The 14,946-nt window shown below is 43.5% G+C and overlaps 1 protein-coding gene across 1 annotated transcript; it reads left to right on the top strand.

Moving 5' to 3' along the window:
• The first annotated feature begins 8,413 nt into the window (after positions 1–8,413).
• Positions 8,414–13,009, top strand: edn2 (endothelin 2). The gene is made up of 5 exons (XM_062529324.1): positions 8,414–8,598; positions 9,274–9,427; positions 9,756–9,869; positions 10,789–10,881; positions 11,098–13,009. Exons 1-5 carry the CDS (start codon positions 8,535–8,537, stop codon positions 11,189–11,191), a joined length of 519 nt encoding a protein of 172 aa, XP_062385308.1. The 5' UTR covers positions 8,414–8,534; the 3' UTR covers positions 11,192–13,009.
• The last annotated feature ends 1,937 nt before the right edge of the window (positions 13,010–14,946 follow it).

Genomic DNA, 14,946 nt, shown 5'->3' with positions numbered 1-14,946 from the left:
CTTCCAACTAGCCTGGTTAAGAGCTGTCTGCCATCTATTGCTCCGATGATTACATCAATTCTAACCACCTATCTTCTCTCTAACACTGTACCATCTGCCTTTAAAACAGCTATTGTCAAAGCTGAAAAAACCTGGATTGGATTCTAACAACCTCAATAACTACAGGCCTATATCTAACTTGCCCTTTCTCTCCAAAGTGCTTGAGAAAATAGTGGCCACTCAACTCCAGGATCACCTGAAGGACTGATCTCTTTGAGCCATTCCAATCTGGATTTCGTCCTATGCACAGTACTGAAACGGCCATGATTAAGATTACTAATGATCTCCTCTGTGCAGCTGATGATGGACTTATTTCCATTCTGATTCTCCTTGATCTCAGTGCAGCCTTTGATCTCTCATCATGTTCTACTGGAACGTTTAGCTAATATCGGAGTGCGTGGCAGTGCTCACCAGTGGTTCACCTCCTATCTCTCTGGAAGGACACAGTGCGTACAAATGCTGAGCTGCAAGTCTGAGAGTACTGCTGTGACAAGAGGGGTGCCCCAGGGATCTGTGTTAGGCCCTCGGTTGTTCATCATCCACCTTCTTCCACTTGGCACTATCCTCAGGCAACATGGTGTTCAATTTCACTGCTATGCTGATGACACCCAGCTCTACTTTTCGGTGAAACCTACTGCCACTCTTCCGCCAGCTGTACTTATGCCTGCCTCCATGACATCAACGTGTGGATGACACAAAATTAAAGCTGAAGCTGAATAGCAGTAAGACTGAGCTGCTAATGGTTGGCTCCAAATCAGCTCTTGCTAAGATGGAACCTTTCACCATCTGTGTAGATGGCAGCACCATCCCTTGCTCCAAACAGGTCAAGACTGTCATACTGGACAATACCATCTCATTCAGTGCACACATAAACAATTTATCAAGAAATGCCTTTTTCCATCTAAGGAACATTGCACAGCTCCGCCCAGCGCTCACCCAGCAGAGTGCAGAAGTCCTAGTCAATGCGTATGTGACTTCCCGCCTTGACTACTGTAATTCCATCTTGTCTGGAATCCCAAATAAGCTACTCCACTGGCTCCAACTCATCCAGAATTCTGCAGCGAGGATTATAACATGCTCCAAATCCACCAACCATATAACACCATTGCTCATGCAGTTGCACTGGCTTCCAGCTGCCTACAGAATCAATTTCAAGGTCCTGCTTCTGGCATACAAGTCCCTAAACAACAACGCCCCTACCTACCTCACTGACCTCCTGGAAGTGTACACTCCTGCCCGCCCTCTGAGATCCTCCTCAGCAGGCCTGCTACGTGTACCTGATGTGAACCTCTGCACCCTGGGAGAGAGGGCTTTAAGCTACATTGCCCCCAAGCTATGGAATGCCAGACTACATCAGACACTCTGACTCAATTACTGACTTTAAAAGTAGACTGAAAACGTATTTCTTCAAGAAAGGTTATGGACTGACTGATTGACTGACTGATTTTTTCTTTTCTTTCTTATTTTTATGTGATGATTTTACAACCTTGTAAAGTGACCTTGGGTGTTATGAAAGGCGCTTTAAATAAAATGTATTATTATTATTATTATTACTACTATTAGTTGAATTGATGATGTCATCAAGCAGTCAATATTCCAAATATAAGATGATACATATTGTTAATATATTGCAACGGACCTACTAAAACTGCCCTGAAGTGGATTGGTGTATATCAACATATACAAATATACATATACAAATATACTGTATATATACAAAGAAGACTAATGTGGACATTGCGCATGAAAGGGTTAATTTAGCAGGTGCTTCTATCCAAAGCGACTTACATACGTCGATTATATTATAAGGGCCATTGTCCCTGGAGCAACTCAGGGTTAAGTGCCTTGCTCAAGGGCACAATGGTTGAAGTCGGGAATTGAACCCACACATTTATTCAATCTTAACATCTGTTTAGAGGAAAACCGTCAGACCTTGTGGCCTTTTCACTATTGGTCAGGTCCTACACCATTAAAAATATTTAGCCTCAGAAACATGTGGCTTATTGAGTTGGTGAGAGACTTGTGCTTTTATCTTTTTAGTTTTATTTTGACTTTTGTAAGATAACTTATTTTCACTTTTCACATTGTATGCATTGGCTGCTCTGCAGATTTGTCTCATTTGTCCCATTCATCATTAAGTTTCATGTTATATGGTGGCTTCTTCACTGTGATTCAACATCAACAATAATACTGAAACCTGAACGCCCACATTTTCAAACCCTTCACTTCAACATTGCGATCAGCATCATGCGTCATCACGGAAGATTATGATAGCACCATATAAATACATAATACTACTAACTATCATGGAGCTGTTGGGCTGTTGAGCACCCAGCCAATCAGGCAGGCAGGTTGTGTTATAAAACAGTCCAATTTGTTTATGGGGCTGCAGAGAGCCAGTGAAGGGTGCCACAGCTGATAAGAATATGGGCCACTCATTGTGCGGGGCAGCTGTGACTCTCGCCCTGATGCCAACGAGTGCCAGGGAGGCGTGGGAGGGATGCGAGCTCGCCGCCGTTGCCCCGGCAACGCTGCCTGTTATCAAACAGCTCTCCCAGGGGGAGATGTGAGTTTTAGGATGGGATGCGTTGGAGGTCTGTGTCCAGATCCGGGTTGCTACCTGAGGCTTGAGTCAGTGTGTGGATGTGCAATAGTAGATTTGGGGCTTGATAAGAGTGACGGGAGTGTGCTTGTTTTCATGACCTCCACCCATGTTGCATTGTTTTAGCAAAGAGCAAAGTCATTGATGCTGGTGGTTATACTGTACATCTATTCACAACACAGAAATGCACAGGGAAAGAAGTGTGTGTGTGTGTGTGTGTGTGTTTGTGCATTTATGTGTGTGTCTAATGCATGTACAGTATATGCATATTTGTGTGTGTGTGTGTGTGTGTGTGTGTGTGTGTGTGTGTGTGTGTGTGTGTGTGTGCGTGTGTGCGTGTGTGTGCGTGCGCGCGCGCGTGTGTGTCTGTGTGTGTGTGTGTGTGTGTGTGTCTGTCTGTGTGTGTGTTGTGTTTGTGTGTGAGTTGGTGTATGCAGTGTAAAGAGCATTGGAATCTCAAGGGCCAGTTGTTTTCGCACAAGCATTGTTAATGGATTGTTTGTTCATCATTTCCGGATGACCCCCTAAACTTTCGGACTATGAATGAGCTCATCCTGTTAGATTCCAGTGACATCATATTTGTTGTCCTGAAGCAGCTACAGCACATCAGTTTCCTGAAATGTCATCCTCTTTCAAATCAGAGTGGCTTTCCTTCAAAGGCAACAATTGTGGCCTAATGGCTTGTTTGATCACTGCAAACACAATAGCCACAGGTCTTTTTGAAGTCAAATTGTGGTTTGAAATATTATTCATAATGATTCAGGGGAGTTTTCTTCTGGCATATGTACTGTAGTTAATCTTGCAATTCTCAGGGGTGTGTGAACATTTTCCCTTACTGGAGAAGAATGGTGATACAGTAAGTGTTTACATGTCACATTACAGAGTACACAATTTTAGAACAACACACTCACACACACACACACACACACACACACACACACACACACACACACACACACACACACACACACACACACACACACACGCACACACACACACACACACACACACACACACACACACACACACACACACACACATACACACACACACACACACACACACAAAGATACAAAATAGTTTTTAAAAAAAGAATGTATGTGTTTCTATTTGTAACTTCCATGACATACAGTATGCTGACCTTCAAGGGCCAGACACTGCGCTCATCTACATACTGTATGCGGAGGAGAAGCCCATATATAGAGGTACAGTAGGGGTCCCTCATGCTTCAACGGCCAGCAACCCAGCCCTGTCATCCTCATAGTTTCCACCCAAAGGAATTTGGATGATGTTGCAGGTGTGTGTGTGTGTGTGTGTGTGTGTGTGTGTGTGTGTGTGTGGGGGGGGGGGTCTCAATTTGATGTTACTTATTTTTTGTTGGGGAGGGGGGGCTCATTCATATAGTCTGAATCACCACACACTTAGTGTTCTCTTGTCCTCTTTCACCTGTTTTGGAGTGTGGAGGGAGGAGGGGTGGGGAGTACCCAGGGAGGCGACAAAGTCCAGACGATAAGCGCATTCCACAGTGCCACCTCAGGAATTCCTGAGAATCCGGGCGGCGCTTTTGTCTTTGTCATCGTGCCGGCCCACATTCCTGTCCCCGCACAGCCAGACGGAAGAGGAAATGGATAAGGAGATGTTTTTGCTGACCAGCACTACAACACCACCAAGAGTCAGACACAGAGAGAGAGAGAGAGAGAATGAAATTAGGACAAAGAAAAAGCAGAGACAAACATTATTATGTCAATTGTTCATTTTTTGTCACATCATTCATGTTTAAATATTCAACTTTGTCTCTTTCAAACTTCTTTTCATCATGTATAATTACCAGTAAGCTCACCAAAAAACTCATTAATTAAAAGTGATTTAAAACTGAATTGTGTAAATCCACTGAGACAGTGCCAAGGAGTCAGAGTCACTTCTCTCAGATGATCAGGATGCATATTAAAGAGTCGGTGTGATCTGGGTGAATGTTAAAGGATTTGTGTTGTAATGCAGGACTCACAGAGGCGGAAGTATAGGGCACAGAAGGAAATACAGTGAGGGAACTGGAACTGGAACTCTTATGGCAGCCCACATGTTGAGACTCTTGAATCGGAGCCTGTGATTTGGGGGGGTCACTCCTGTCCTGCATCCGCTGCCCACAGGGTTACATGTTGTACCCTCTCCCATCACATGCCAGACAGATTCAGGTTCCTCTGCAGCCTTTCCTTTGCTACTGGACAAATATTTGCTTTGGTTATATGACCCCCCCCCCCCCCCCCCCCCCCCCCCACACACACACACACACAGACAAACACCACCACCACCACCTCCTCCTCTGCAAAATGGGACAAATAGTCTCTGAAGTGCCATTGTTTGGTTGATTATGACGTCACTCTGGCATTTCCTACCCCCCTGCGCAGACTAGACTTTGTGTTCTAAAGGCCTTTTTTCCCTCCTCCACTTTCCATTCATTGACAATGTTGTTTTGATCGTTTGGAGGCACTTTTACAGGCTGCTTCTCGTAATCGTAGTGCCATGTCATACTGTACCCTGCGCGAATATGGGTGTGTTAAGGCATCGCTTACAATGTAAAGCACACAGTATTCGTTCCAACAAGTAACTGCTATTGTTTACAGCAGCTCTTGAACAAGCACACTGCTACCTTTAAAACAATAATGATAATAATCACATAACGTGTCTTTTGTTTTTGGAGGCTGCATGCCACATAATGCATGCATTTGTATCTGGAGAATGCATGACAAATGAAATCAAACCATAATGTACAGTAACTGCACACCCTCTTACTGATAACAGTTAACAACACATAACACTTTTCAAGAACAGCTTGTTCTTAAAGTGAAAACCTTCAGTGACATCCATATTTGGAGAAAAAATAAAACGTGAAACGCAACACCCCATGTGCTTGTACCCCCAGAGGGTATCGAGGGGCCCATCGGTCCACCTGTTTCTTCCATCGCGTTTTGTTCCGCACTGATGATCTGTGTCCAGAGTCCTGGCCGTCATATGTAACCTCCATCATGGCTCTTTCCATCAGTGGCTTTTGCATAAACACATTTTCCTAATTCCCTATGCCCCCTCCATTTGCATTCTTTATCCTGTGGATCCTGCCACTATCAGATATGTGCCTGCTGGGGCTTCCACCGCTGAGGGGCCTTTTTTGTTTTTTTTTGTTAAAGGGTTAGTGCTCATCTCTGAAAGATTGGAAATGACCGTTATCGTTGATTTCAGAATAACTACGATGCATACTACTGTTGATCTCAGATCCCAGATCAACAGTACAGTTTTGTGAAATTAGCCACACAAAACAGCAACTGATGAGAGCTTTTACTGATTCCTTCGTTAGTAGATGCAAGTCACCACTTCTCCTGTGGTTTCTGATATTATCTAAAGCGCGCAGGGATTTCCACAAGGTGTGTCGAAACTGCTACAGGGAGGTGTTCAACCAAATCACAGCATACTGTACACTTTCTGTCTTGTAGCCCTCGGGCTTCAGTGGGGGACTTTATTGGTCTTTACCAGAAAGAGTACACTTGACCTGCCTCGTGGCAAATTGAAACAGAAAGCAACATCTACATATTCTCATTTAGTCATCATCACAACGGAATACAGTCCCAGTTTAAGGAAGCTATTTTACATAGGTTTACACTATCACAGGATATGATGTAGACATGGTAGGGTGGAGATGGAAAGCCCACACACAGCACCCCAAACTGATGGTAAAGTTGCATATTATTAATCCGGGATGTGCCTGGGAGCTTCACTTACTGGAAATGGCTTTTAAATATAGTAGGAGGGAAAGATTTTCGAAATCAAAAACTAAATAGCTAAGGACAATACATAAAGTAATTCATATTTTATAATAATGGATAGTTTAGCAATGCATTCATTACAATTTGTGAGAAAATGATATTTTTCTACATGATTATACAGCAGGTTGACACTAACGGATTTTCACACTCTCAAAAATGTTCAATGATATTAAGTGATCAACTGATTATCATTGCTGTGTAAATATCAGAAGCTCAGTGCTTCTCTCAGATTGATCAGGATGCATATTAAAGAGTTTGTGTGTTCTGGGTGAATGTTAAAAGATTTGTGTTGTAATTACAAGTTAGGGCAACTCTCAAAGGCAATCCTCCTCAATTTAGAATAACTAACCTGAGAAACCCCACAGTTACAGGCTTGTTGTTGTGCTGTTTAGTAAACACAAGTAGCGTGTTTTGAATAGTGCTGCGCTGCCCGGCGAGAGGAAGCTCTGTATCAGCGTGCCTTATCTGTTAGCGCTGGGGTCAGGCCACATGCGTGTGGCTGGAGGCACACAAACAGTCCAGTGCCACGGCACTCAAACACTGGGGGGCACCCTGGATGTACACCCCCACCGGATGAAAAGCCCAAGCCCGCCACCCCCCACACCCATTACACACACACACACACTCTTCTTTCCGGAGGGCCCTCAGGCACCAGCACCCACACATGCCTGAGTATCTCCCCTCTGCTGTATGCAAAACACTGGGCCGTCATCCCCGCTATCTTTATGGCATTTCCTGGTGGCACCAGGTTTCCCCTGCAGTACATCTTGGAAAAAAGTGTGTGTGTGTGTGTGTGGAGGAAAGGGGGTGTTAGTGGGGTATTAGGGTTAGCTGTGACTGCATTGCTGTAGGGTTTCAGTGGAACAAGTTACAGCATTCACTTTCACATCTACATTCTGCCATACTCCGTCAATCCTTCTGGTAAAGGCCTGAAAGTCATAATGACAAGTGTGGATGTGCAATAAAAAGTGGCATATTGAAACTGAAAGCAATATCTGCATATTCCCTTGATTATGTACTGAACAATATATCCGGTTGTTAAGGTGTGATATCCCGATAATTCTTGCTCCGGATCCACTTGGTCCCAGAGCCATTTGTTATTCCCATAGACTGTAAAATAAACTGTTTTCCGCTATTTAGAGTAGGCTATAAGAAACTTGTCATTCTATTACTCCCTCAACCAAACAAAATCATCCCTTTCGTGCAGGCCTGGACGTCACCTTTCTTTGTGTCATCCAGCTACACAGTTACATTCATTTGAGTTAAGGTATATTTTTTAACCCTCACTAAAATGACGGTGATGGTGACCAAATTTACAGTTTGTGAAAACCGGCTGGTTGTGCTAGTAAACGTTTTAGGACAAAAAGCTGTCCCTGAGACGACAGACTTTTTAGAAACTTTTAGGAAGTTACAATCTACGCAGCTTTATGCTATCATAGGTTAAGAGGATGGATTGATCTTCTATTTGGAATGAGAGAGGAGAGACGACCTTCTAAGCTCTCTGTGCTTCTGTGTCTGTTTAGTGACAATACTCCAGAGGTCATCCAGAAATGTCCATCTTGGTGGTCAGATGGGGGGACAAAGTACCCTGAAGGCCCTCTGGTAGTGTCAGAAGTAGTGGTGGTCGTGTGTTTGTGTGTGTGTGTGTGTGTGTGTGTGTGTGTGTGTGTGTGTGTGTGTGTGTGTGTGTGTGTGTGTGTGTGTGTGTATGTGTGTGATGACTGAAACTGTTTTTCTTTTCTCCGATTCCGTCTCAGCAGGCATGCTCCGACGCTGACCCCCCTTGGAGGCAGGAAAAGCCCTGGAATGTGACAGAAGTCTGCACTGCGCGCCACGGAGTAGTTGGAATCTGGGCAGCAGCGCGTTGTGTAACGCACTCCAGGGGGTGTGGCCAGCGGGAGCATGGCTCGTATAAGTAGGGGCCCTGACTCCAGAGCTGGAAACAAACACCTGTCGCCTATCTGCCGACCAATTCGCTGGGACTGTACCGCTGACTCTTGGAGCCTTGGAGCCCGCCTGTGAACTTCACTCTTTGGACATTATACAGCATCGTTAAAGTCCCATCACTGAGATTTACAATGGCCTCTACTCTCTTCACTGCCATGCTCTTCTCCATCATTCTCTCTGCGCTCCTGCACGAAGGTAAGACAGTTTTACGATTATTTTGTCAGAGTTTAATCAGTTATATTCATTCATACATGGATGGACTTTAGGCATAATTCTTCACAGTTCTCCAAACAACCTGTTCAAGGTCTCTGAAAGTTGCTAAAATAATCAATGGGGACCAGTGTAAATGCATTCCAAGTGTCATTTCTCTCAGACAGAATGAGATTGTATTTGACCATTTGAAGCATGTATGGTGGATGTTTTCTACAGCAGATGGTGTTACTGCTGTAGAAAACTTAAGACACATTTCAGTTTATATTGGAATCAATGATTTAATCTTGCTTAATTAATTTACTCATTATTTATCTACATTTGAAGGAAAATCAAACATTTTATTGGCAACGCAACATGGTTTTGAAAAGTTTGCTATTTTATAATAGTGGTTATCAGGGTGATTCAGGAGCACTGTTTGTATTCTTGTTTGTTTGGCCTGACAGCTCAGAGGGTTTCAGTGCAGTAGCTGTCACCCTGATAAGCATTTCTATAACAACAGAGCTGCAATTACACACTGGGTGAACACGCAGTGTTACCTGGGATTCCTGAGAAGTCCTGCACAGTCACCGATGTTTACTTAGCACAATGGAACTCAGTGGCCACCGGTATTCAGCACTCTCCTCACCTGCTTTTGTCTCTCTCCGTTCTCTCCTGCAGGAGCTGGACTGCCCGTATCTAAGGGTGAGGTCCAGTCCTCTGACCCGTCACCACCCCATCGGGTCAGAACCAAACGCTGCTCCTGCAGCAACTGGCTGGACAAGGAGTGCATCTACTTCTGCCACCTGGACATCATCTGGATTAACACACCAAGGTGAGGAGCATTGACACAGCAGCAGTGATTCATATTCTAAAATAATGCCTAGGAAACAATCATTAGTCTTGATCTCATGGGGAAATACAGTAACTATTACATGAACTGAATGTGAATAATGTAATACATATGATCTGAGAGTAATAATAGGGAAATGAATTCAAATCCTAATACTAACTTGGGTAATGTATAGTTAATGTATAATTATGATAATGATCAGTAGTAATTGGATAGTATGAGTTGATTATCAGCTTATCAGCACGAGTTGATGATTAACTGGCATCCTGACCTAGAGTCTTATGAGTTTGCTCCTCTCCTTTGTCTTCAGTAAGACGACCCCATATGGCCTGGGCAGCCCCTTATCTCGCCGGCGCCGCTCTACAGGTCGCTGTGAGTGCAACAGCCCCAACGACCACACCTGCAACAGCTTCTGCCACAACAGGTGAGCCGGCTGCACCCTGTGACCATGGCACACATATACACACACACACAAACACACTCGCAGACAAACTTACACATTTATACATGGGCTCACATACATTAACATTCTGAAATGCATAAATACTCACGTACACATTCACTCACAACACACACACACACACACACACACACACACACACACACACACACACACTTTAGATTACACCCAGTCTCCGGTCCACACATGCCAAGGCAAGCCATCCAAATCAGACACAGATCAGAGTTAGTGATGAGCGCGACAGGATTGCACTGATGATGAGCAATGATAGTGTACAGTTGCTGCTGCTGCCTCTTCCCCTGGAGGAGAGAGATGGAGAGAGAGAGAGAGAGAGAGAGAGGGAGAGAGAGACAGAGGGAGAGACAGAGAAAGAGAAAGGGAGAGAGAGAGAAAGGGATGGGCTGACGAGACACTGCCACAGTGTCTTGTGATCTCACCTCCACCGCCACCAGCAGCAGCGTGAGTTTATGAGTCACTGTGTTATTTGTGGAAAGTTTCAGTCCTGTCTGGTAGCCAGGGGACGGCTCGAGATTCGGCATGTTTTGAGTTCCTGCGGCTGCGGTGGGAGCTCAAGGTCGAGGATTAGTGATCTTTTCTTTTCTTTCTCTTTCTTAACCTCCCTCTGCTCTTATCCCTGGCATGTGTTTACAACTCTCAGAGAAGCCAGGGCAGATAGATAGCTGTAGGACTTACACAAACAACGGAATCTGTGGGTGTTTCCACAGGCCATTAATGCTCATGTCATGTCCCAGCTAAACCTTGCTACTGTAATGGCAGCCTTGGATGACTTCTGTTCTGGTCTCATGTCAGAGAAAATACTAGTTGAAATCTGATCTGGGGCTTTTGAAATGTGTTCTAATGATTCATCTTTTTCTCCCAACAGCTCCGAAAACCCTGCCTTTGTGATCGTCAGCCAACAGGGTCTGCTTGCCGAGACCGTGCGTAACCCAGGCAACGACTTTGTGACCTTTCTCAGGTAAGAGCATCCATTCACACACATACTCTCACATACACACTAACAGCACCAGACCCCCAGCTGTGCTACAGTGGTTCAAATGACCCTCTGTGTCCGCCAGTGATTAGCATATGTTAGCATATGTTTATGTGAGATAGGCATCTTATGGAACAGGACTCCGTGCTCCTGTAGAAAGCATACCAAAGCTAATTGTATACATTTGCTTTGTTTTCACAGGCAGGTGGCTCAGGCCAACCAGAGAGCTGCCGAACAGCAGTCTGTCTCCCAGAGGAAGAAAGGGTCAAAGGTGGGCTCGCCTAGAGCCAGGTAAAGGAGGAAGATGATGAAGACTACGGAGAATCGCGAGCATCTGAACAAAGACGTCCTCGACAAGAGACAGAGAACCAGCCCAGGTCTGTCTCTCTGAGAGGGGAGTCCGCCTCAGGGCTGAGGGTGTCAGGAGAACCCTGGCACAAGAGGGATGGAGCTTCAGAGCCTCCTGACAGAAAGAGGGCAAAAAAGAAGGAGAGAGAGAGAGAGAGTGGGAGAAAGAGAAGAACAAGAGAAGTCTCTTCTGCTGTTTCAGCCAAAGTTTTGGCCAGCTTGTCTACTTTTGAGAGGCTCACAGGGGAGAGACTGAACGTTTCTGAATCCTTGAGAGTTTTTTTCAGCACACTGGATTCTGGCTGGACTTTGCTGCTGCTGCAGACTGACTTCACATCTCTAATGCACAGCACAGCAGGCTATGGCTCAGCTCTACACGGTGTACCAGTGGTTTGATCTCCTCACACTGGAATGCTCTATAGGAATATAATACCACTAATTGTTATTATTATTATTTTGAAGATAGCTCATATTTATTTGCCTATTATACAATGGCTACCTTTATTATAAAATATTTCTTCAGGTTGTGGCAGAAATTTAAATGACTATATCGGAAGTTGTCATTTATCATGGCTGTCTCAATTATTTTGAATTAGCATTGAATACTACAATCTATTGCTGGATTTGTTTTTAACATTCCATAGATATTTTTCTATTAGGCAACTTTCTCTGAATCAGAGTAGTTTATTTTGGCTTCATCTCATGTAGAGATGAGATTTAGCCAGTTTCAGATTGTTACTGTTCCTTGGAACTTGAACTGCAATAGATATTCATCCTGAATAGAGACTCTAAATCCACATGCTTCAAAAGCACCCTCCTTTCCATCTAACTCTGCCATCATGTAATGAACTTCACTGAGGGCCTTGCCCACAACAATCCATTCTGCTGAGTTGTAATCGAGGCTGGTGCGTGTATCCACCTCTGCTAATCTGTAGAGTCAGGGAGGCAAAGGTTGAGATAGGAAAACATTGTCCATAAGCCACAAAGAGTGTATTATAAAACACTGATAAACAATCAATGACCAGAGAATATTTCCCCCTGGCAAATACTTGGCATCACGATCGCTTTCAGTTAAGCAATTAAGAAAGTTCTTCTATTATTTTTTATTATTATCTTAAACTTCTCTTTTAACCGTTCTCCGAGTTTGACTTTGGCAACAGGCCCTTGGTGTTGACGGAAGTATTCAAGTATGCACAGCTACTGTATAATGTTTTGATTGTTCAGAACGCCAAGCAACTTTCAATGGCTCTGGTCATGCCAAGAAAATGCTGTAATTGTTTTTTCCCCTGAAACAAACGGTGGGCTAATGCCCTTGTAATTATCCATTAGGAAAGAAAGACCTGGAGCTTGGGTGGAATGTGGCAGTGAGTTTTGGCATTGGACTCGCTGAATATGTACATACCTTTCAAGGTGTAGCCATAGACATGACGTGAGGGGCCAATTTCTCAAGTTTAAGTTCAGGATCACTGTGTTGTTTATCTATTATGTGTGTTTTTGTATGATTATTTATTTGTTTACTGTTCAACAAAACAATCCTCATCAAAATGCTGGATTGTTCTTCTATTGTGAGTTATCACAGGAAGGACAACTTTATAATGTTTTTGTGAGAATATCAGGAATACTTGAATGTAAACTATTATTGAGTCCACTGAACTGACATATTTCTCTGTCTTATTTATTTAATTTATTGGATTTCGTACATATATTTATATTTTACAGACAACTTTCTATATGTCTATTTGAAGTTGAATAAATGATTATGACAACATCATTCTTTCTCTCTGTTGCCTTTCTATTTGACATCTTCTTCAACATACAGTACTGTTGTATGCTGTGACTTACTAGCTATTTAGCCATGTTTAGTCTACCAGTGGAGCAACATGATATAGACAAATATACAGTATAGCTTGCCTGACATGAAGCATATGTTCCCCACATATGCTGTCCAAACATTTCATACTGAATAAGTAGTGTAAGTAATCAGCACCTACAGTAAGATCTATGAGAATGCATGTATGTCTGTGATCTTTGTGCTAGGCATCTATCTTAAGAGGCACGTTTTTGGATAGAAATGTGCAACACAAATGAAGTCTTCTTGCCAAGACAAATTCAGTCATTAGTCCTTCAGGTGATTTATCAAAGATATGCAGCATTTTCGTTTGACATATGAGAAGGTCTAGACAGCCTAAGAAGAATGCATAAGCTTTTAAGCGGAGCAGGTGTTAAGCAAAGTAAATGTGTGGCCTACGTGCTCTATGCCAGCACACAATGTCCCTCTTCCATTGGGATCCGCAGTGCATAGAATGCCTGTGTGTTTGTCTACATGGTATTTGTGTAGGCCTTTTGTCAGACGTTAGTCAGAATATTCCAGTATGGAATGTTATCTTTCCAAGGTGCGCTGTGTCTTTGTCTGCCCCTCATTCTGCGGCCTGATGTTTATTCAAGATCGGTTGCTTTGGATACATTGAAGTGACGACTCTGTGAAATGCTTCTGTGTTGCGGAGGGTCTCGTTCCCCCTTCCATAGGGTGCGCAACACAACAAGCCTGGTGGGGTTTGTAGAATGAGGGCCTTATCGTATGTATCGTGGTCTGCTGCCGCAGAGAAAACAAGAAATACCTTCCACTGGAAAAAAACACCCACCAACACTCTACTCAACAACATGCATGTGACAGGTCTATAGGATGAGTTATCATACAGAATATCCAGCTGTAGTAATACTCTTACAGTAATACTGTTCAAGGCTGTGCACTATGCAGTGTCCACCTCCTGATCCTGTTGGATGGTAGTTCCTTCCTCTCCTTGTATTCTATCTATCTGCCACGGGCCTCTGAAGCTTACAAGTTTTCTGTCAACCACTAATCAACTCTTCAACTGAGAACTACCAAGGTCTTAATGCATGTAGGAGAAAAAAAAACATGATAAAAAAGCACCATTGTATAACAAGTTCAGATGCAAATCCTTACATACCACCTCCGTCAAAAATGAGATAATGATGGTGAGTGAATGCTCTCCACATATACAACTGTACATTAATCAAATCATTTTGCATCAAACCCCACTAAATACCTGTCTCATCCTAGGTCTGAAATATCGAATTGTAGGAGCCTAATAATAATAAAAAATGCAAATTTAAAAGAAATCAGACGGATTTAAAGGGTTTTTGCATCTCTGAACTCTTCAGGTGTATTTCTTATCATTTTAATGAGCAATATACAATTAAATTATAATGTTGCAAAGGATAATGCATACAATTGGTGCAGGCTCATATATTGTGCAAAAAAACTGAAACTCAAACTTTATAGATATGTCAGACCTGTTTAATCCCGGACAGCAAAGTGACCCTAGAGCAGACCCCTTCCAGAAGTGACACCGATCTGGGCCTGGTCCATATCCCATATCAGCGTGTGCAGGCATCTGGGACGGTCCCTGCATTTTTCATGAAACAGCTGAGTAAGTGTAGGAAATAAAAACAGGATGCTTTTTCCACATTCCCCTCGCATTCCTGCAACGCGGCGGCGAACAAAAGGGGAAAAATAACACTGGAAAATCACAGGCACGTCTCCTTGAGAGGGGGCAGCTGATAGAGAATGGAGGGAAAGTGATTAAGACTTGCTTAATCACAGGGTTGTCATAACAACACTTGTTTTCGTTTGTCTTTTGTTCTCCTCCAGTTCCATCTCTCCCTCTCTCTCTCTTTGTT

The sequence above is a fragment of the Sardina pilchardus genome, chromosome 24 (genome assembly GCF_963854185.1).
Source record: "Sardina pilchardus chromosome 24, fSarPil1.1, whole genome shotgun sequence".
Classification (NCBI taxonomy): Eukaryota; Metazoa; Chordata; class Actinopteri; order Clupeiformes; family Clupeidae; genus Sardina; species Sardina pilchardus.
Note: the sequence above shows the minus strand (reverse complement) of the source record. Positions and strands in the feature narration are given on the sequence as shown.